This window comes from Lactuca saligna, chromosome 6 (genome assembly GCF_052625555.1).
Source record: "Lactuca saligna cultivar CGN05327 chromosome 6, ASM5262555v1, whole genome shotgun sequence".
In the NCBI taxonomy this organism is placed as follows: Eukaryota; Viridiplantae; Streptophyta; class Magnoliopsida; order Asterales; family Asteraceae; genus Lactuca; species Lactuca saligna.
Window position 1 is genome coordinate 179,256,531 of NC_136422.1, and position 24,837 is coordinate 179,281,367.

The window sequence follows — 24,837 nt, forward strand, 5'->3', positions numbered from 1 at the left end:
CTAGGTCCACATCCAAACAAGGAAAAGGAAGTAAAGTAATGACCACAAATTCTAAGTCTATAATTTCTAGGTTATATATAACCTTAAAGTATCCACTTAGGGACTATAGACCTATTATTAAGGATCTATTTACTTTTCATATAAGTTATGATATTACAAAATACTCCTATAGTATTTTAAACTCATGTTCAGTTCTAATGTTCTCATTGTGGTAGTGTTGGTAAGTTTTTAGACTTGTTGCCATATCACAACTATTCTTGGGCATGTGCTACTCACTCCTCGGACCAGCATAGTTGATCAGGCTATGCCACTCCCAAGACTGACCATACATCCTCGAGCTTAACTGTGATATTCAACAATCATTACTTTTCTTTTATTCTAGAGTGGTGCTGACCTTAATATGTATGTATGCATGTATACCTTTAATAAGAAACTATTTATTTCTAAAAGTATAGTTGTTTTGAAACTTTAAATCAGAGACTTAGTCCCAATGCATTTATAGTTTCTATATCTTATGCGGTTTGATATACTGAGTTCACTATAAACAATGCTCTGATACCAATCTGTCACACCCCCAAACCAAGGATGGCGGAAACGTCCGGGGGTGGAGGACTTCATGTAGAGTATCACAACAATGAGTATAATAGTGCTCAAAGTAAATACAACCAACACAAATATAATTGAAAACGTTACATCAACGCACATGTTTACATGATTCACCTCAATTACATTATAATACAAAATGAACTGTTTGACGATTTATCGTCCCATCCTCAAAACGTTGTTGATTTCCTGTTTTCACTGAATTCCTGAGAATACAAGTAGTTTTGAAAAGTGTCAACACACAGGTTGGTGAGTTCATAAGAGATTTCGTTGGAAAAGTAAATCGTTTTCCTTGTAAAAGCGTTAGAATATGTATCCAGAAAATCCGATATTTTCTTTAAAATCTGCGTAATGTAGTCTTATGACTGAAGACCAAATGTATAAGTAACCTTTCTTATTAATAGAAAATGTTATGTACTTAAATGGACATGGACGCGTTTGAATTAAATGAAATTTCTGTATGTTCTCATGTTCGTTAATACTTTATATATATGTAGTCCTAAATTAGAGGACCGAGAAATAACAAGTATTGACCATACTTAAAAGTATAAATGTGGTTTCAAATGATGTGTAGTCGTAACTACCAAAACCAAAAGTGTACAGTAATATCTGTACTCATAGAGATAAAAAGTGATTTTAAATCGACATAAAACTCATTTAGGTTTTAAAAATAAAATCCCGTAAACTTATGGATTGTTATATCCCTATGTGAGTCGCTATAATCATACTATGACTATGTGAACCTGCCACGACGTTCTCAGGTGTCGCGAAAAATAAAATGACATTTGTCACCCGTAGACCTGCAGGTCCAACTGTAGCTAGCAGCAAGGTGTGGGGTGTCAAACCCAATATAGATCTATATACAAGTATCACGTTCTCCCTCAAGGAGATTCTGATTATAACTACCAGGAATTATATCCCACACTCGGACGTACGGGGAGAGAGAGAGAGAGAGAGAGAGAGAGAGTCTCACAATATAGGTTAACAAGTTTACGTGAAATGTGTGTGAATATAAATATTTCTTGTATGAATGTACCCTTCTTGTACGAGTGTGTTGAGTGATGTATTATAAACTATACCTATTATAGTTTATCTAAAATGTATGTAATATGTATGAACTCTTTTATGAAAATGTATTAGTATTATGAATTTATCAAACTATAGGTTAACAAATTTACGTGAAATGTGTGTGAATATAAATCTTTCTTGTATGAATGTACCCTTTTTGTACGAGTGTGTTGAGTGATGTATCATAAACTATACCTATTATAATTTATCTAAAATGTATGTAATATGTGTGAACTCTTTTATGGAAATGTATTAGTGTTATGAATTTATCAAACTATACTTTTTATAGTTTAATATACGTGTTCTAAAATGAATGAATAATATTTATTATGAATGCCTTAGTTTCAGTTCATGATGATAAACTAACAAAGAAACACATTCAATAATTAGAACTTATGATTATACACTTTGCTCAACATATTACAAAGTGTTATGATATTTACATGTTGTTGGCTAAATTTAGCCATTCTGCCCTGTTTTGGAAAAAATCATAGAAAAATCATACAAAGTCGAAAACTAGATCCGTAAATTCTGAGAGTTCACAAAATGTGTCTAGTTTACTCATAATTTTTATCACGATTTTTAATGACCTCCAACTTGGGTGAAAAAGTCCATAATCACAGACTGGTCCGGATTGTTGTTTGAAATGATAGGCAGTTTTGTAAAAATCACCATAAATTGTAGAAATATCGTATGGAGATGTGCAAGTAGTCATTTTAAAGCTAAAAACTTGAACTATTTGCAACTTGTACAGTTTTGAAAACAAAAATGTTGAAGATGCCCAAAACAGTCCGTGAATGGAGTTGAACTTTTCTGATGAAGACTGTTAGAAAAATTTAGTTATGTTCTTAGTGTTTTAACTTGTATTCCCCCCCCCCCCCTAAAAACTTGAGAAAACATGAAAATTTAGGGGTATGAACTCACCTTGAGTGATTTCAGTAGATAAGTGTTGAAGAAGAGAAGTGTTCAACCCAAGAACACTTGAAGATTCGAAGCTCTAACGCTAATATGATGGAGTTTGTGTAAGATATTCATGATTTGAGTAGAATGAAGTGAAATAATCATAAGGAGGATGAATTATACTTACTAAGAGTGGAAGAACACTTGAAAATCAGCCTTGAATCTCGAAATTGGAGTGGGAAAAGTTTGAGAGAAAAGTGGTGTTTGATACTTAGTGAAATGAGGGCAAATGAGAGAAATGAGGAGAGAGGATGTTTGTTCCAGCTCTAAAAACGTGGGAATGAGTGTAAATTGAGTGTGAGGGACATTGAAGTGACCTAGGTAAGGTGGGGAGGTGTGGTTAGTCAAAGAGTGGGTTTGGGGTGGTTGCTTGTGACATTGGATAAGACAAAGTGAACACTCCACCTTTAATAACTCACCCATTTGATTTTTTTTATTATTTAGATAATGATTTTCATCAAAATATGTTTAAATTATGAATATTTAGAGTTTATTATGTTAAAATATAATTTCTGGAGAAAATCCCGCTTTAAAATCACGAAAAACGGGCTTAAAATGTTAAAAATATCAAAAATGGGCTAAAAGTGACAAATTTCCGAATTCTGGCCGAGGCTCGGTCTTCTGATGCTGAACCGAGAGAGAGGGAAGCAGAAACCGAGAGGGAAGAAGAGAGAGGGAAGGAACCGAGAGGGGGGAGGAGAGAACAGAGGGGCGCGAAGAGACAGAGAGGAGAGAAGGAGCAGAGACCGAGAGAAGAGAAGAGACAGAGAGGCGGAGTAGAGACCGAGAGGCGGGTAGAGACAGAAAGTGGAGAAGCGACAGAGACCGAGGCTCGGTCCTCGCGTGCATTAGCCAACAGAGGCTCGGTCCTCGCGTGTCTTAGCCAACAGAGGCTCGGTCCTCGCGTGCCACAGCCAACAGAGGCTCGGTCCTCGCCTAAGAAGCCTCTCTTCTTGGTTTCGGTTCCTAAAGCCTATTTTTCTCGTTTTCGCCCCGTTTTGAGCCGTTTTTGACCCGGTTAAGGGTCGGAATGACCCGAATGATTCCAAAAAGTTACGGGAAACTTTTGAGAGAGATTTGGGAGAGATTTCTCACACTTGGAGAGATTTGGGAGAGATTTGACATTCTTGGAGAGATTTCTCATACAAAAAGATATTTGCGAGAGTTTTCACATACTTGGAGAGATTTGACATTCTTGGAGAGATTTCTCATACAGAGAGATATTTGAGAGAGATTTCACATACTTGGAGAGATTTGGGAGAGATTTGACATTCTTGGAGAGATTTCTCATACAGAGAGATATTTGAGAGAGATTTCACATACTTGGAGAGATTTGGAAGAGATTTGACATTCTTGGAGAGATTTCTCATACAAAGAGATATTTGAGAGAGATTTCACATACTTAGAGGGATTTGGAAGAGATTTGACATTCTTGGAGAGATTTCTCATACAAAGAGATATTTGAGAGAGATTTCACATACTTAGAGGGATTTGGAAGAGATTTGACATTCTTGGAGAGATTTCTCATACAAAGAGATATTTGAGAGAGATTTCACATACTTAGAGGGATTTGGGAGAGATTTGACATAGAGAGAGATAGAGTGAAAACGATTGAGAGAGGTTCCATGTGGGATAGTTGTGAGTGTCCGGCATCGCAATGCATGGTTTGTAAACTCTGTTAAGCCTTGTTTAAGGATCTTACTCACTCCCGATGAGTATGCAACATTGTTTTATCGGTTTGGCTCGCCACGTACTACCGTTTTAGGTTAAGGAGATCTAGATGTTCGCACTTTTTGCTTTATGATTTCACATTAGAATAGAAGTTATGTAGAAGTTTTATAGTGTGAATTTTAGTACTCATGGCCAAATTGAGTCAAACGGTTTGACTTGCTGACTTTAGTTGACTTTGACTTGATCGAAATTTGACGGTTGTCTCAAAAGTCCCGAAAAATCTACCAACAGAGGAGCCGACTCGTCGAGTCAGGCAATGGACTCGTCGAGCAGCCCCAACTCGTCGAGTCCCATAATGGACTCATCAAGTTCATCAGACAAATTGCATATTTTGATTTGCTTCAACTTTAAACATTCAACCAATGCATCAATACAACAGAAAACACCCTAAGCTCTGATACCACTAATGGGTTTTGAGCACCACAACAAATCTTATGGTGCACATGCAACCCTAATGCTTTGGATCTAGGTTTTCTCAAGTTATACATGCAATACTGAATATCCAAAGCATAAACCCTAACTAGCATATAATTTTTGAGAATTACAACATAAAAACAAGTTAGAAGAATACCTCTTTGACATATATTAAGCCAAAATTAACTTGATAGAAGTGTGGGGCTCATTAATACCTTTTCGTGAATATAAAGATCATCAAAAACTGAGTTGAAACGAAGAAGTTATGGTTGTTAGAAGTTGAGGTGGATTTAGGTGAAAACCGTCACCACAGTGTGGGGATCAGAGTCCACGGCATGGCAGTTTGTCAAGCCCAAGCCCATGATTTTAGGGTTTTCAATGTATTTAAGCATAAGGTTCTGTATTTTTGGGCATTTTAGCAGCCTCCACCACCTCTAGGACCCCTTGGGAGAAACCCTAACCTCCATCTTCAAGATTTGAGCTTCTCCTCTCTCCTTTCTCCTCATTTGGATGCTTTTTTGTGTTATTTTGATGAAGTTTAAAGATCAATAAGGTTCTTTTGGTTGCAATGAATGATGCTTCAAGTTTGGATCCATCAAAGACACTATATTTCTAGACTATTGTAAATATAAAGTTCCAATCTTACTATCTAGTTCTTTAGGTCTTGTCATTTGGGGGTTTTGGCACTTTTGGTCCATTTTATGGCTGATCTTGAAGTTGAGTGGACTCCAACATCTTTTAATCAATTTAAAATGCTTTTTGGACCTCATGGACTAAGAAAGTTATGATCTTTTTCCTTCCTTTCTAGCCATGCAAGTTATCTTGGTCCTTTAGGTCATTTTGGTGTATTAAAATTTAGATCTTGAAAGTTAGTGACTTTGTTCTGAATAAAGTTGGAAACTTTATCCATCTAAACACATGTTGATCCAGATCTGAAGGTTAGAGACTTGGACTTAATGGATTAAGTTAAGAAAGATGCATTTTGGGTCCCTTTGAGACTTAAAGTCCACATTTTGGTGGTTTGGACCTTCCTAATGGATAAAGTTATAAACTTTATCCATTAAGACCTTGGAAAGGATCATATATGAGCTTTGGAGCTATTGAAATCGAAAGAAAATGGATTAAGCTCGTTTGAGCGGTTCAGACCGATCCCCACGAAGTGGCCTTAGGCTACCATGACGTGAAGACTGGAGCGTCAATGATTATTTTAGCATCCCACGACGTGGCCAAGGAAGGCCACGATGTGGAGAGTTGTTGTTGACAATTTTGACATTAGCTTTGACCGTTGACTTTTTGACCACTTTGACATTTGGTCAAACATGGGTAGAATTGAGTATTTGACTAAGGGATGGCCTTGATTTGGTTTTGGGAAGCTTGGATTGGTTGTGTTGTTGTTGAGGTTGTTGTTGGGCTTCTGTCAAGTGGTTCAGGTAAGTCCTTCTCATTGTACTCGTGGGTCGAAGGCACCAATGTCAGCCCACTAGGTTATGTATCCTAGTATATAGGATGTTGTTATGCTGTAGTTACCTGTTATATTGGTAGATCTATATGATTGTCTGCACTTGTTGATTATTGTTTATCTGTTGCATATGTCGACATATTGGTGGTTGGGTTGAGATATTGCTTCGTGCGGTGGACCAACAAACCCGGATGGTTAAGTTGAGACTATGTGTCAACAAACTCAGATGGTTGGTTGGGGCTCTGGGCCAACACACCCTATATGCATTTATTGTAATTGTTATTGTATTTTGTGTTGAGTATTTTGGGGGAACTCACTAAGCTTTGACTCACAATTTGGTTTCATGGTTTCAGGTACATCAGATGATTAGGGCAAGACGAATGTGTGATCGTACACATCATCCTTGGTATTTTATTGATAGATGATTTTGGGATTCTCTGATTTATGGCTATGACTTTTTAGAAACAATGTTTTGTATGAAGTATGGGTTATTAAAAGGTTTTAAAAACAAAAAAAATTATCATGAATTTTGGGATGTTACACTGTCATATCACATTAAATAGCTTGCATGTTTTGTTTGATTGTTGGCTTTGACAAAGTTACTAGTCTCAGTGTGTTTCATAAATTCCGCATAAAAAAGCGCAATGGCCTGACAAGAACCTAAGATTACTAATTCGATCTCATCGATTCCGTCTTGTTTCAACACCAAAATTCCCCCATTGTTTCTTGTTGAGCAAAACCATATGAATTTTGAAACTATGGGGACTATTCGCATAATTTTTTTTGAAAGAATGATTTTGTGACTTTTAGTAAATTATAGATACAATTTGTTTAGTTTTATCTAAGTATTGCATATTTTTATAATTTACCCAACATCAAGCAATAAAACATAACATTTTATTGTTTGCAAATCTTTTAATGATGATAAACTTATATTTCAATAATAATGTTGATTTTAACAAAGTTACTAATCACAATTGATCAATTGAGATTACCATTTTATTGAACAATTTTTGTTACTCTTATTAAAAAACAATCATCAATGTCAAGTAAATTAATTAAATTTTTTTATTAGGGGTTGAAAAAGACATATGCGTTAAATATTTCCAAACTAATAGGGGAGGAATAACGTAAAGTAAAATCACGAATCTCCCATCAATACCACCCCCAAATCCAAGAAGCTCCGTTCAACCCCACAATCTCTCTCAATTCCTTCCAATGAATTAGAATAGATCTATTATCAAAGTTTAGTGATTTTCGTGGATAGTTTAGTATCTAAATTTAAGACCATGGACAAAATTTTATATAGTAATCACTTTAACCCGTTTTAGCACGTCAAATCGGTTGAAATAGGAAACAAATGTCAAAGTTTTAAATCATAAAGAATACCAAAATACAATGACTTGTACACATTCTACCATTTTTTAATCATCCTTCCATCAAATGATTTATCATTTATGATTTTTATTTATTTGACAAAATACATAAAAACTACTATACTTTGGTTATTTTTGTTGGTTAATTATTATTTAAGGTTAATGAAGATCATCAAGTTTGTCATTTTTTTTCAATTGTAGGTTAAAGTAGTTACAATAGAAATTCTATCAAAAATTTAGTGCCCTTAATTGAATATTTAATGTTAAAATTTTTAATAAAACCATTAAACTTTGATAAAGTTTTATGTAGTGACTACTTTAACCTGCTATTGCAGATCAAGGCGATCAACATTGTAAAACATTGGTGACTTTCATTGTGGAAACTAAAATAACATTGGTTAAACCAGAATAATAACTAAACCACAGTTATTGGTTTTTATGTAATATGACTTTTTGCATTTATATATATATATATATATATATATATATATATATATATATATATATATATATATATATATATATATATATATATATATATATATATATATATATATATATTCCAAAAGGTACCTTTAAGACAGTTTAGTTAAAAAGATTTTCTAAGCTTAATTTTTCACATAACCATTTGTAAAGTTCATTATTATTAGTTAAAAATCAATAAAAAAACATAATATCATACGCAATACGAAGAGTGCCTATGAATCGGCACACATAGACACTATAAGAATCACTAACATAATTATTATGATATACAACTGCTATCAAAAACACAACAATAATACAGTTAAAAACTATATATATAGTATTAATGGATCATCATATATAACTTTAAAAATGCAAATCTCACCATTTTCATCTTTTTGGTTTGAGATTTGTTGCATATCTGTGTGTGGGTTGGGCTCGTAGATTACATGTACAGGTTTGCTTGATTTACATGATATGATCACCATCACGATCACCTGCATTGCTTCTTTTTGCGATTAGGGTTGGTGTGTGCCCCTTTATTATTATTATTATTATTTTTTTTAAAGTACATAAGAAACTAATTTCTATAATTCTTTTACATAAATTAAATAGATGATGCTGTTGCATTAAAATATAATAATACCTTTTGCGTTTGCTCTTCAAGACTGTAGAAGAGGAAGGATTACTGTGCCAGTTTCGTTTTCTCTGATTGATAAACCAATTGTTTATCTGCTTCAACTGTAGCCCTGTTTCTTGAACCAATCGTGCTTTGTCTTCTTCCTACACAATAAAGTAATTCAAAAGCTATCAAGCTTTTAAAGTAGTAAAGTAAAGTAGTCGTTGTTGATTTTAAAGGAAGCTTAAAAGAGTTGTAGGCTGAAAAATTACAGTAGGGTATGGCCATTTGGCATGTGATTGCCACCAAGCTTTTAAAACAGAGGTAGTATCACCAGGCAGTTTTCCTGCCCTCCTTTTGCGTAATATTTCCTCCCTTATGTCCACAATCTTCTCCTTGTAACCCTAACAACAAAAAAAAAAAAAAATCAAGGATTTAATGTAATGATAATTAGTACATCATGACAAAACAGATTATAATGTGTTTGAGTTCATGCCAAAAGATGGGACAAGTATTGGTATTGATTTATTGTGTGTGTAAAAGACGGAAATGCCCTTGTTACCGTAGTCAATTAATTAAAATAGGTGTATGAGCTCATTTGTCTCACCTGTTTGAGTTCATGCTTTAGCTCTTGCCTAACACGTTCCATCAGTGACCTCTCACTCTCTGTTGGGACAAGAGGGCCGAATCCCATGGTGTCATGTCCATCAAGACTTCCATCAAACAAATTGGCATCACTATCCACCTGATCTTCATCATCATCGGACATTGTTGCCCCTGTGCCTTCTCCGGGGGATACCCCTGTTCCAACCAAAAAGAATAAATGAGGGCAATTTTGTAACAATTCCAGACTGTAACATTTGTTTGAAGTGATTTTGGGAAAGAAGAGTAAAACCTTATACGTCACCTGTTAAGCTTTGTAGGGACTGTTCAATCTCCCAACAGGCCATCACTGCTTCCATTGCATGAACTCGAACATGTTGCTGTAATTGTTCTTTGAAAGAACAAAGCAACAAAACATAATGTGTCTGCATTGTGAATATATAAGAGTACATAATATCATTGTTACATCAATTTTAGTTTTGTGCCTTTTTAAGATCTAATTAATTGTGAAAAATGAATATAAAACAATATTATAACTAGCGTAACTGTGATGATTACAAATTTACAATGACAAGTTGACAACGATCAATTATTGGTACCCCATCTACATCTTCACACAATTATATGTGGTCCTAGATGTCTAGATCAAAGATCAGAAGGCTCTCATTATGGAAATGATAAGACTGCTTTTGGTTTTTGATACACCAACAGTTTACTGATTCAATGGAATTTGAAGCAATTATGGCATTCGACATCAGAATTAACAATTTCTCTAAGGCTATGCTTTTTCTTCACAGCTTAAACCGATAAATCCATTGCAACATACAGAGTCAGATTAAGCAGAAGTTACTAAAACGATTCACTGATTTTAAGGATCATTACAGATAATATTTTAAGAAAAAAAAAATGAAATGAAGAGACGTACCATGAATTGATCAAGCTCCTTATCATCATGAACAAGATTACCATGGCCACCAAGAGCCGAATACTTCGAAACCACCTGCTGCGACTGCGCAAGTTGTGCATCAATTCTCGGCAGCTGATCCACCGGCGTTGCGATGCGCAGACAAGCCACATGAGCCGCTAGTAACTGTTCGTACAACGGATGCGACAGTACCTCTGCTTTTTGTCTCGCATTTTGCCAATTCATTAACGATCCACCACCACCACCGCCGTCGCCGCCACCTGCCTCGCTCTCTCCGAGCTCTCCTCCTCCTCCTCCGACATTGTTATCTACCTGTGATAGTTTCATCATTATGAGAATCGTAACCGACGGATTTGGTTTTGAGAGGAATGACACTTTATTTGGCTGCTTGGGTTTGTCATTAATGTACAAGGAATGATGCGAAAGGAACAATTATTGATGCACAAATGATAAAACTATTGATAGATTTGTTAAGAAAAGGTGGGGAGAAAGAAAAAGGATATATCCATAGCCAAAACACAAAAGGGTAAAAACGTCCAGAACACTTTTTTACCTTTTGTTTTGACAAAAAATTACTTGATAAAAGAACATATTTATGTATAATTTTAAAAAATTATATTATTAATCAAAATTTTAACAAAAATTTTAGAACAGATTCGAGAATAGTTTCCGTATTTTGGATTTTATCCTGTTTTAACCTTCAAAAGAATTTTTCTACTTAAATCTTTTTTGTTTAAAACAAAATCACTAAATAAAATCTTAAGTTTTATAAAAACATTAAAGTTTAAAAATTGGTTTGTTTTACGACTTTGAAGATTTTTTTAATGAATTAACCATTACAATTGAATTTATATAAAAACCATCTTTAATTAGAAAGTTAATCTTACGATTAACTTTTGCCATTCATTACTAGGAAAAAAAGTTCTATCGGGGAAAATTGAAAAAAAAAGGATTTTAACAAAAATAAAACTATAGTGGTTTGATAAAAAAAAATCAGTGGTTAAAAGAAAAGACACTGAGTTTTATGGAACTTAAAGAAAAGAAAAAACCAAACTCTAAGAAAAAGCAATCTTATCAATTTTCTAGTAATATTGCTGATAAATAAAAACAAATACTAGAACTAAAAATTTATAAAATTTTTCCCCACATCCTTTCATTTCCCTTGTTAAATAGAACTCAAAAACAAGAAGTAAGAGTTATTAGTCAGGAACGAAATCTACCAAAATAATATTTGCTAGTTATGCCAAAAAAAAAAAAAGAAGCTTAATGGCTCTTAGATAACAAACCATGTATTATCGTATAATCTACAAACTACATATGTGAAATTCTTCAAAGATAAGTTTTCAAAAGATATAGAATCTGAATTCTAATCAAGTATTGTGATTTGGTTGGAATATCTTAGTGGAACTCATAAACGTGTATGAAACTGAATACACATTATATTCCATGGCGATGCTTTGCATAAGTAAGGTGGGTCAAATGATCCACCTAATATTTTTAATTTATCTAAAATTTCTATAGAATTTTTTTTTACCTATCTTCGAAAAATTTAGGATTTATCTTACCAATAAAATATTTGAATGTGTATAGAAAATATTCTATAGAAAAATTAATTAACTGTATGGTTTTTAGTCTAGATTCGCTACTCGTCGTACCTAGGAGTTTAAGAAGGATACGGCGACACAAAAAGATAAATGGCACAAGCGATTAGTGGATGGATTTATACTCTAACTAGAGGGGAACCATTTATTAGTCGAACAAAAAACAAAAATGTATAACGCACGTGACTATGAAAGTCGACTTTATTGTCTTATATGTGTGCGGAAAAGCCAATTAAAGTTACATAAATTCTTGTTGATATTCGCATGTATGATGCTTAAATGCCCTTTATTTCCATGCACTATAATAATGATGGTATATTGTCTAAAATGTACAATGTTGTATATAAGGGGAAATTAGACAAATTAGTATTCAAAAAAATTATGTGAGACAATTCAGAATTGTACCATTAGTGTTTATTTTATCAACTCGTTTGGGAACATGGTTGATCCCCTTGCTATAAATGATATGCTAGTGTAAAGTATAAATAGTACACTGTTTTATAGTAAGACACATGAGTCTAAAACCATAATGGAAGCAATTAGTGATAGGAATTGGAGTTAGATTTATTGATCTTATCTCCTCATTTTAATTGATAATAACAAGTTACGTGATTGATATAAGGTATTATTATTCGATAAACCGATGTAAGGTATAAATAGTACATCGTTGTTGAGTAAAGGTTGGGTCTATGCTCTTAATAAAGTTTTGAGACATCTTAGCATCAAAGATGTTATGTGAACTTTAATTGCATATATAGTGTAAAGTTGGTGTTACCTCAAATTACAGAGTATCCGTTTCTCTTCTATGTGGCCATGAAACAAGATTTTAGCATGGTCATATTCATGCCAACTAAGATTGCAAAGACGGTACGTGGTGTATGTGGGTGGGCCAAAGAGGTCACTAGGTTTCCGATTTTAATAAAAAAGGATACCATGGAATTGATCTCTTATTGCACAATCGTAATCAAATAGGATTTAATCTTTATACCACCTATGTAACATCATTTATCGGAATATCAGCTAAAATTTGAAAATGGTGGGGGTTATTGGAAATTTAATGGGAAATGTTGGAAAAATTGTTCACCCGTCATCCCACATATATATTGTAACTTTCCATCAAGGGATGTTACATATATGTAGAAAAATAAAACTACTATTACACCCCGTTCCCGAATTCAACTTAACGGGAAAAAAGAAATGAAATGGGGGAAATTAAGAAGAAAATAAAAGAAATTGATATTCCCAAGTTTCATAAAGTACGTGGAAGGAAGTGGAGGGAAATAGGAGGATCACTTTCCCTCCTAGCTTTCCTTCCGATTTGGGAGGATTTGGAAAGAAAGAACAAAATGATTTATTTTCCTTCCACTTCTCTCTAACTCGGAAATATAAAAGAAAATTTTATTTTCCTTTCATTTCTCTTCTTTTCTCTCATGACTTCTTTTCTCTTCTCTTATTTTCTTTTGTTAAACTCGGGAACGAGACGTTAGGTTTATAAGAGATGTGTTCCCTTTGCCCATTTAGATGAATGATATGGTGTCATACAAGCCTGTGTGTGGTGTGAGCATGGACGTGTGTTGTGAAATTCGTAACGGCATGTATACACATATTGTGCACTTTGCACATATACAACATAATATTTGGAGCATTTTCATTTTAATTTGAAATGTGTTCTAGAGATAACATGTATTGAACATGAACATATTAATGCTGAAAGTTGATGGATCCTTTAAGGGGCCAGGGGAGGCCATGCCCGCCCCCCCCCCCCCCCCCCCCCCCCCCCCCCCCCGTTTTTCACCACATCTATGTTATTTGCCATAGATGTTTCAGAGGAAGGATGTCAGAATGGTTGTGATCAAGGCAACTACCCAAGGAAAAAAAAGGTGGGGAGGCATATTTGTTAGGGAATAATTTCTAATGAACACTCAAGGTGTAAAGATGCAAACAATGAAATGGAGAAATGACTGAAACATGATCGCTTCTTCCTTTCAACCACCACCGATTTCATATTGTATTCTTTATATCTCTTTCTCTTTCTCTAACTTTTCCTTGCAAACTCTAAGTTCATACGATTGTGGTTATGTATTAGATGTTTTTTTTTAATATGTTGATTTGATCTCTTTATTGCTTGAGAAAAAAATTATACATTGATATCTTTTGTACCACAATTTAATGTTGCTGGAAATGAACATGTGGAGTTGCACATGAAGTGTTTGTGAAAAATCCTCAATGAGGTTTATTTTGTGAAAATAAGTTTTGATGAACATATAAAGTTTCAAAATTTTATCTCTAAGCTCTTCTTTACTTTTTCCATTTGGAACTGATCTAGTGGTCTTTTATATCTATGATTAATATTATGGGTCTAACTAGAAAATGTGGTCTTGAAATTTTACATGCTAAGTGTTTTGATAAAAGTGCCCAGTGAGGGTTTTGGAACTGATCAGAAAAGGTCACCCTAATATTTTTATATATTTTATAGGTTTATCCATAATTTGAACTATAATTCCTCTTATGCAAGTCTATACAACCATATATGTACACATCATATACATGTATAATTGTGTCTATATGTATATACCCGTTCAAAAAAAAATGTATGTGTATATACATATAAACATGAACGGAAGGAGATACATACAACTATAACCTCATTTTTACTATGAACTTATTGATTGATATATTTTGTCATACTTACATGATTTTGTTTTACTGGTTAGGCATTTTTTTTTTGGAAAGGGAACTTCCCTAACGAGGGTTTCCGGGCCAGCTTTCGCGCACCGACTAATCCCCCGCTGCAAACATAAAGCTTTGCCTCATGCCCTGGAATCACTGCAGGCGAACTTCCATGGCCACAAGGGCTGTGTGGTTTCTAATATGTAGTTCCTAAAACATCTAACATCGACCTTTGGACAAGTAAGTGATGAAGTGTGTTTAGTTCTAGTGAAACTTTTTGGCACCACTCAAGGGCAGAACACGAATAATAAAACTGGGGTGTCAAAACCAAAACTTCATTAAATGTACAATTTGTGATCATTCAAAAAACATTTAATGAAGTTTTGGTTTTGACACCCCAGTTTTATTATTCGTGTTCTGCCCTTGAGTGGTGCCAAAAAGTTTCACTAGAACTAAACACACTTCATCACTTACTTGTCTAAAGGTCGATGTTAGATGTTTTAGGAACTACATATTAGAAACCACACAATACAATTCAAATCAATACTCTCTTTATTTATTTGATTAATCTCATCTTCTTTAATTTTTGTTGTACGATGGTAGTAGAAAACGCTGTCTTTTCTATGGTTTCCAGAGTCTTCTACGTTGCAATACCTTTGTTGTCACGCCATCGAATATCCATCAAATTCATGTTTATCGACAATAGATGTATAGCATTTTAGAATGTCAATGAGCCTTTAAGGAAAAAAAGTTTCATTCATATGGATGTCATGCTGGTTAAATTTAATCAAAGTTAGAATTACATCATAAGTATTGTAATTTATATTTTGTCTATCATCAATATATATATATATATATATATATATATATATATATATATATATATATATATATATATATATATATATATATATATGAACATGATCGGGTAAGGATTATTTATAAAGTGGGGACTCGTGAGGACATTTTAAAAAAATTGAAAAAAAATCTAAAAAAAATACAAATCATAAATTGAGCATAATACTATATCAGAGAAAAAATTTGGAAAAAAATTTTTGGATCATTAAAATTGAAGGTGGACTATTTTTATATCTATGATTCAATTTTTATGATATATATATATATATATATATATATATATATATATATATATATATATATATATATATATATATATTGTTTCTACCTCTTTCCTATATCTAAATTGACCTTGAAGGATCAATTTTGATTGTTGAGGTTTTTCTTCCGAAATACATAAAATTAATATTTTTTTAAATATGACTCATCCTTATAGTCACATGATTTGTTATGGATTTGGGCTACTATGTACACATAATTAGTGATAATCCTGATAAATATAGTTATATTTTTATAATTATATATAAGCTCGTTCTAAAATGTCTAAAGGTTGTATAATTGATGAGGCAACCTCGCTATCTTTTAAGAATACGGTGAAACGCTACGATCTCTCACAGAGTTTTCTAAATGATCGACGCCATCTGGTCACAATAAATGTATATGAAGGTATTTCATGGATATAGCTTATTGTTTTTTATTGATAAATAGTGAGGTTAAACATAATAAAATAGAAATACATAAGAAACCTAATCTAAACCCTAAAAGGTTTGAGCGTAAATCCTAATCACTAACAATAACCATATAAATATATTATATTATAAGTCTTCAGCCTATATGGATGGTCAAAATAATATATGAATGTATAACCGGATGTTACTTAAGACACCTTAAGAGAAAACTTTAACTAGATGAGAGGAAGACACGATACAAGCATTCCCAAGGATAATCAAACTGTTCAATAAGGAAGTTGAAGAAGTGATGTCGAGTAAAGTCACAAGACAAATATGTAAGCCGCCAAGTACTCAATGGTTGATCAAATGGAAGGATTACTACTAAGTGAATCGATTTGGAAGATTGAATAAGATCCAAATTGGAAAATTCCTTGACGCAATTCAACGCTGGAAGATGTTCATAAAGGCATCACGATTCACAAGAATAAGTGGGAAGAGTGTCACCTACCATACAAAATATTGCATTTTGAGTAGACAAAATATTCTACAATGACCTAAGAAATTGTAGAGAACGAGTCTTTTACCAACACTAGAAAACTAAGAAAACAATATTGATCGATTTAACGACGAAGATAATCCATTGTTATAATATAATATTGATGCCATGGATTTCTACATTGAAAACTTAGGACGGATGAACGATAGATTATCATGAGTTTCCCATACCATCCACTACGAGGTCCCTAGGATTTGAGGCTTTAGGGATGAGATCTGAACCCAAAACCTCTTTAATTTGTGAAGGGTTTATTCAGATAATGCTCTATGTAAGAACTTTGTAGAATGAGGACAAAAGTAGAATCCTAGATTCTTCCAAGAAATGGTATCACACCATAAATAGAAGACATCCCCTCGTTTATAACAACCACACATCCAAATGAAGGTAATCAAAGTAGTTTTTGGACATATCCTCCTACATTCTTCTTTCATACTCCATGTGACATGTTTTTCTTTCTTAGGTTTGATACTAACAAGTCATAAAGGACGATAAGTGTTATGGCATCATTCACTTAAAAAAGTTAAGCAACAACATAATGTATTAATTCTACTCATATTGATTCTTCGCATAAAGACGTGAAACCAATAAATGCTAAACAATAACATTTTTTATTCTTATTTTCATGCTCCTAATTTAGTTTTATCTATGTAAGAATATCTTTTCCGTTTATTATTATTTTTTTTCTACATTTTCTCACATTTAATCAATAGTTATGTAGTTTGGTTTAATTAAAGGATCGATGTTGATTTGTTTACATTTGAACATTTGTTTTATTGTAGGGTTAAGTCTTGATAGTGGCCTTGACTTAAATAATTGCAATACATTATACATAATTACTATATACTTTATGATTTATTTATATCCAACTAGATAAATTAGTTCGGATATGGAAACTTTAAATGAACTTCATCGGATAAAAAATGGTGATATTTTGTTAACAGCACACAATATATAAATAGGATTAATTTCCACTACTACGTACTCTAAAAAATAATAAAATAATAATATAAAATTTTAAAATATAACTTATTTTGATCATGTAATTTTTTATATAACTATTTATATGATAATATATATAGTTCGATCAAAAACACTATTGACAGTTATGAGAATATAAGCATCTTAGAACATGATTACTTCATATGAATTTTTTTTCGCACGCGTGACTATTTTTAGCCAAGGACAAAGTTAAAATTTAAATGATTTAACAATTGCAATTTTAAAGCAATGATTGGTTTTATGAAGTAGATTATAAAACAAAACACATTTGTAATCATAGAAACAACTAACATATTATGTTTTAAGATTTATTATAAGCCTTTGTTTTTAGTTCATCATTGTAAAACGGATTGTGTTTTAAGATTTGTTGCAAGTCTTTGTAAAGTTCATCATTGTAAAACTGATTGTGTTTTGAGATTAGTTGTAAAAACTCACATTTTAGATAGGTTTATAAAAGAAATCATTAATGTTTCACATGTATGTGCAAATTATATATATATATATATATATATATATATATATATATATATATATATATATATATATATATATATATATATATATATATATATATACACACACACTTGTTAAAACATGATTGTTTAATTATTTAAATATGACTATTTTTACTAATAACGAATCTAAATGTGATTACTTTTATTGACAAATATTAAGGTGTGTTTTTTTTTCAATTTATCTTTTATACAAGCTAATCAATTACATCATAGTACAATTAAGTTTAGATTAATTTGTATTAATATTGTTTTGTACTCATTACAGGTATATATAACTAAATTCTTATTACCCTTGTTAAAATAACGAGGAATTAATTTAATCTTTTTTCAGAGTATTTCAACATGTTGAGTCTATTATATTTAATAATTTTTACTAAAACTCAATACGAAATATGAGATACTAGCAAAATCTTACAAAGACTACTACTTGGATACCACATTTAATTTTTTTTCTCTATAACAAATTCAAGCCATATGATAACTTAACTTTTAGAAACCACATAAGATGGCAATGCCTATTATATTTCTTTACTTCACATTTAGTTTTGATGAATATGTTTAATTTATTTTGTAGAAGATATGAAAATATTCTGCTTTTTACACACCAGATGCTATATTGAACTGTTGTCTCAATATACTTTCGTTATGAAATATGTCTATCAATAATTTAGATATAAATGTGATTATTAAAATCTTTTCATGAAGTTCAATGTAGTATTTTATTGTTATGCTGATTAATAATAGCTATACTATCAAGATATATACTATAAAAAGTTATATATTCATAGTCCAAAAACCAAACTTATACATGCTAAAGTTGCAAGAAAGATAATATAGAATTCAAAGTTAACCAAATCAAATAATTTAGTACGTATAAATTATCAAGAAAGAAATTAAGTTAATTCGAAAAAAAAAAAAAAAAAGAATAGTGTTACACAGCAACGCTAAAAATATAATAAGATTCTATTATTGTTTGTATTTTAGGCTTAAAGAATCAAAATAAGAATTTATTTGCTTATTACTTTTACTGAAAAGTTTTGTGACTAGAATTGTCTATTTTCTGTTTTAAAATGCAAATAGACATTAATTATGTGACTCTCGTATAAGAATGAGAACAGAGGTAGCGTTTTTTTTTTTTTTTTTTTTTGAAAACTAATAAAAAAATTCTTTATCAGTTATCAATAGATAAATAAACTGAAGGTGCTTATTGTGGTTCATAAAAAATTTATATTTTCTCTTTGTTTAGATTTTTATGATTTTTTTTTATTATAAAAAATAAACATTATAGATTTAGGTTCACTATCATTTTGATGGCTGTCATCGAATTTGTGTTTAAAATGATTTCATCAATGAAAAATATTAATATTCATCATTAATTATCTAATATTTATTGTTACTTTCAGCGATAAAAAACGAAGAAAACTCCATGCATTAAAATCGATGTCACCAACAGCCTTTAATGACTTAAAATGGCCAAATAAATAAATTTAGATCCTCTTATCAGAAAAATCAAGGCATTATCACAGGAAAGTTAAAGAAAGAAAACACACACACATATATATATATTACGAATAACAACATGACTTTTTTAACTTTGGCTTTATATATGAATCTTGTGTTATCGGTTTTCGGTGAAATAATATGGAGATAAGAACTGTGGTATACGATTATGAGTACTATGAATTAATGATTGGCATCATATATTTTTTGTTAAATGAAATAGTTTCCTTTTCATTCTACAAAATAGTTTGGTTAATTACTTAAAAACAAATCATAATGAGTTGAAATGCCAACACCTGTTTTTGTACGTTTAATTTAGTAAATGCATATGATTTTTTTTTTTTTTTTTTTTAATCAAAACAGTCCTATAGAATATTACTTCAAACTTATTATATATGCATAATTTTGGAAGTCAGAAATTTGTTTCAAATCAAATACTACTATTCAAGTTAATGACGTGAAACAATGAGGTTGATAAGGGGAAAACCTAATATTTCGATCGTATCTTTCAATATGGGGAAAAACGAGAGACTTAATTAATAATTTATGAATTAATAAACCTACATGAACTTAAAAGTTAAATCTATACTTCATTTTTGAATGATACCGGAAGTAGTTGAAAATGAAGGATATACGAAAACTTGTGGAAATCTGAATTTCAGAGTGGAAAAGTTCAAACCTGACTTGCAGCGATGTTTCTAGAATGATTGTTCAGATCAGGTGAACTGTGAGAAGACATCACGGCGGCGGCGGCGATAATTGAGTCAGTAGAAACTTCCGCAACTCCGTCGTCTCCTCTAACATCACTAACGTTCCTCTGCAATATCGATCTCGATAGCCACTGATTGTTGTTATTGTTAGCAGCCTGTTGATGGTGGTGATGCTGAGATGACGTCGTAGCTGCAGAATCTGAATTATTGTGGTTCGTTTGCAGGTTGAGGAAGATATTATTGTTACCGTCGCCGGTTCCGCCACCGAATCTGCCTTGTTGCCGGAGAATTGCGTTATTGAGCCAGTGGTCTTTTCCGGCGGAACGGGAAGAAGAGGAAGATTGTGCGGCGGATGCAAGGTGGTGATGTTCTGGAAGAATCGTTCGGAGGACGGAATTGTTGTCGGTGTCGGAGAAATGTTGTTGTAGGGCCATATCTTGCGAGATATGGTTAGGATGATATGCCATTAGAAGACTACACCGTATACTGTAGCTTGTATAACAATCGATCTGGCCGGTGACGATGATGCGGCGGAGGTGCTGCAGCAGTCTTTGCTTTCTACCAATCAGGAGAGAGAGAGAGAGAGAGAGAGAGAGAGAGAGAGAGAGAGAGAGAGAGAGAGAGAGAGAGAGAGAGAGAGAGAGAGAGAGAGAGAGAGAGAGAGAGAGAATGAATAAAATAATTTGAATGTGTACTGTCTACACTATACATACACCTACAGCGAGTCACAGTTTAACGATTGCCGGGTAAATTATGAGCATATATAATTATAGGAGTATATATTTATTTACATGCATTACAACATTTGCAATATGATTTTATTATTATTATTATTATTATTATTATTATTATTATTAAAGTTAATAGCTAAATATTATATAAAAATTGGGTCATCTACAGCTGCCCACTTTACCCCGTCAAAACGCCCATATATATAAGAAATCTTCGAAAAAATCTCAATACTTTGAATTAGTTGACGATTTAATCTCAATACTTATTTTTTTTAACAGAAAAGTTACGATTATATAATTTTATATGATAATGTCATTTTCTATTGAAAAACCTTATTAGGTCAAAATATAAAATAATTGTGACTTTTCTGTTCAAAAATAAAATGTAACATCCCAAAATATGACTTAAAAATTTTTGTTTAATAATTACTAAAAACATCATATCAATATCATAAAATAAAACTCGTACATCAATATCTCAAAACCATAGCAAATTATCACGAGAAAACTGTATCAAGATTGTATCAATTCACGTCTATGAAAAGCTAAAACAACTCCCAGGACAAACTGAAGCTGTGGTGTGTGCGATACCATCAACCCGAGCTCTTCCATTTACTTGCGGAAGTACCTGAAACCAAAATTGAAACTGTAAGCACAAAGCTTAGTAAGCTCCCCCAAGCTACCACATACCATACAATAACATATAACACATACTGGGCCTTGCCCACTGCATCGGACCGAAGTCCGGAACTAACCAGGGCCTTGCCCTCTGCATCGGACCGAAGTCCGGGACTAACTGCATCGGACCGAAGTCCGAAACTGACTGGGACCTTGTCCCCTGCATCGGACCGAAGTCCGGAACTAACTGCATCAGACCGAAGTCCGGAACTAACGGGGCATAACATAGCATAGCATAAACATATTAACTAGCATGAACACATAAACTCCATACTGCACCGGGTCGTAGCCCGGAACACATAACACATAAACCCTGTCTGAACCACGAATGCATCAAACATTCTAACTACTGCATCAGACTGAGGTTCGGAAACTACTACTAATTAAACGGGCCGGTATTGTGGCCTTAGACCCGTTCCTACTGGAAGGAAACTCACCTCGTAACGCTGAATGTCGAGATGCTAACTCTGAAACTGTCTTACAGCTGCTCTGGAACTCCCGACTATAATTTCCATAAACACTAAGTCAAATACTTATAACTAATCTTAGGGTAAAATGACTATTTTACCCTTGGTCAAAGTCAACTTCCTGTTTGACCGGACTCGCCGAGTTGGCTCGCCAACTCGCCAAGTCCCTTCCATATGTTCTAGTTTTATACTCGTTCTACTCGTCGAGCTTAGCGAAGACTCGACGCGTTCTTCTTCGATGCACACCTACTGAGTCCAAGTTCATCCGACTCGTCGAGTTGAAGAACAACTCGTTGAGTCTAAGGCAATCTTCATCGGACTCGCCGAGTTGTTCATCCAACTCGTCGAGTCCACGACTATCTTCATAGGACTCGCCGAGTCCATCGTTCTACTCGCTGAGTTCATTCAGTCCTTTTTCCATACAGACTTGATTTGAGCCATGCAGCGGCTCCAAACCACAGATCTAGGCTTTTAGGGCATGCTTATCACGTAAAGTTGCAAACTTTACGTGCATGCATAGCTTTAGGGCTTCAAATGTCTAAACTAAGCCCTTAATGGGGTTCTAAGCTCAAGAGGGACCTTAATCACGAATATGACTGAAACTTAACACTTCTAGAAGGTAATGAGAGTCCAGATCCGATGTATAACCCAACCATAAGGTTCCTCTACAAAGGATTTGGGGTTTTTACGCTTAAAAGCAACAATTTAGGGACAAACAAGATCTAATAGATCAATAATCAAGATGGAAGCTTTATTACCAGAATGGATGGCCACAAATGAATGTATTCTGGATCTAAGTCCCCTTCCTTGACCTCTTCAACCTCTCCCTTCTTCCACTTGCTCCAATGTGCACCAAAAGTCCCTTCACAAGGCAACAATCACTCAAACTTACCAATGGAGGCTAGGGTTCGATAAGGAATGCTCTGAGAGTGATGGAGGTTGAGATGGGGGCTATAAGGATGTTTAAATAGGTTGCAAACCCTAAGGATTATGGTTTCCTCCTAGCTAGCCTACTCGCCGAGTCCAGGTGTGGACTCGCCGAGTAGATCACTTAAAGCCCGCATCCAACTCAACATCTACTCGGCGCATTAGGGCTACAACTCGCCGAGTAGCTCTTCCAAAAGAAACATTTAATCAAAATGAATACATACCAGGAAAGGGGCGTTACATAAAAGTTGAGATTAAATCATAAACTAACCAAAACTATTGTGTGTGTGTGTGTGTGTATATATATATATATATATATATATAAAGAGAGAGAGAGAGAGAGAGAGAGAGAGAGAGACTTGCGGGGATAGTTCAATACAAAATGCATGAACCCTATAAATTCTAGAAACGGTAGAAAAATAATAGAAATACATAAAAAAATGCTTTCATGTATACACACACACACATATCACGGTAATAAAATTTCAAAATGTCAAATCATCAAATTTCATAATCAAAAATTGTATATATCAAAATTCCAGGATCCTCTCAATCATAACTCAATATTTGATGTGTGTACAATCAACTCGGCGCCTTCCCGTGATCCTGAGAAGTGCCTGAAACACATAACACAGAACACGGTAAGCACGAAGCTTAGTGAGTTCCCAAAAATATCACATACAAATCATTAGCCACTCAAGGCTATAACTCTATAGGACACTCCGGTCAATGTGTCTCAGTGGGACCCTCCACTCCCACAACTATGATGGACCCTCCGGTCTTAACTCTGTGGACCCGTCGGTCCTAACTCTGTGGACCATCCGGTCCTAACACTGTAACTCATAATAATGCATGGCATAAATCACACAATGCAGGATATCTGAAACAACCCAAAAGCACAAGCTAAAAATTTCGTTTTTAAAGTTATTTAACAACTATACTATCATCATCATCAAACAAATTCATCAAACATGTATCTCAAAATCTCATAAAATCTGTCAACATATAACTATCTCATATAAAATATCAGAGTAAGCTCCCAGGCTTATAAAACTGTGGTGGGTGTCATGCCATCAACTCAAGCCATTCCCTTTGCTAGCTGAAGTACCTGAAACCAAAACTGAAACTGTAAGCACGAAACTTAGTGAGCTCCCCCAAACTACCACATACCATACAAAGCACATATAACAATTTCATCGTGCTTACAATTTCATAACTCTGGGACTAATTGTTTTATGTGCATGAAACTAAGGGTTAATTGACCAAATTACCCCTGCTCTAACTTTGGACTCCCTCCAAGGCCCAAATCCAACTAATCCACCTAAGTCCACCAATAGCCCACTAATGGCCCAATTTTCTAAATTGGGCCTAACTCCTTATATGGGCCCTACATAAGCCCAAACATGCCCTTGGTCCAAAATCTGACTTCCGATGGACTTACTGAGGCCCAATAACTGACAAGTCCAACAATTGGCCCAATTCAAGGTCCAAAATGCAAAGGCCCAATTCTAATGAGTACGCGGGGCGTACTCATCTGTACGCAGCGCGTACATGCTACATGGCTTGTACACTGCCCATACTGGCTGGTACACCCAGCGTACTACCCTGTTAAGCTCCTTTCCACATTAAGCACTTAATACTTAGTCCTAGAAGCTACAAATGCAGATCCAAGTCCCTTTCATCATTCTAATCCATAAAGTTGATCACTTTGTGGCTTGCAACCCACCAAAT

The 24,837-nt window shown here is 33.6% G+C and overlaps 1 protein-coding gene across 6 annotated transcripts; it reads right to left on the bottom strand.

Annotated features, from left to right (window-relative positions):
• Window positions 1-417: 417 nt before the first annotated feature.
• On the bottom strand, window positions 418-20,901 carry LOC145000364 (homeobox protein knotted-1-like 11). 6 transcript variants are annotated; one of them, XR_013661202.1, is made up of 8 exons: window positions 20,273-20,901; window positions 10,224-10,535; window positions 9,603-9,723; window positions 9,303-9,496; window positions 8,968-9,099; window positions 8,723-8,859; window positions 8,462-8,584; window positions 418-809 (listed from the first exon to the last, which is right to left on the bottom strand). XR_013661202.1 is itself a non-coding variant. In XM_078959576.1 (7 exons), the coding sequence occupies exons 1-7, from the start codon at window positions 20,768-20,770 to the stop codon at window positions 8,570-8,572; spliced, it is 1,398 nt and encodes a 465-aa protein (XP_078815702.1). In that variant the 5' UTR covers window positions 20,771-20,901; the 3' UTR covers window positions 8,271-8,569. The 6 variants fall into 6 exon arrangements, 3 of the variants coding, with proteins under 3 accessions (XP_078815702.1, XP_078815701.1, XP_078815700.1); XR_013661204.1 differs by lacking the exon at window positions 418-809 and adding an exon at window positions 7,279-7,447; XR_013661203.1 differs by lacking the exon at window positions 418-809 and adding an exon at window positions 7,279-7,469.
• Window positions 20,902-24,837: the final 3,936 nt, after the last annotated feature.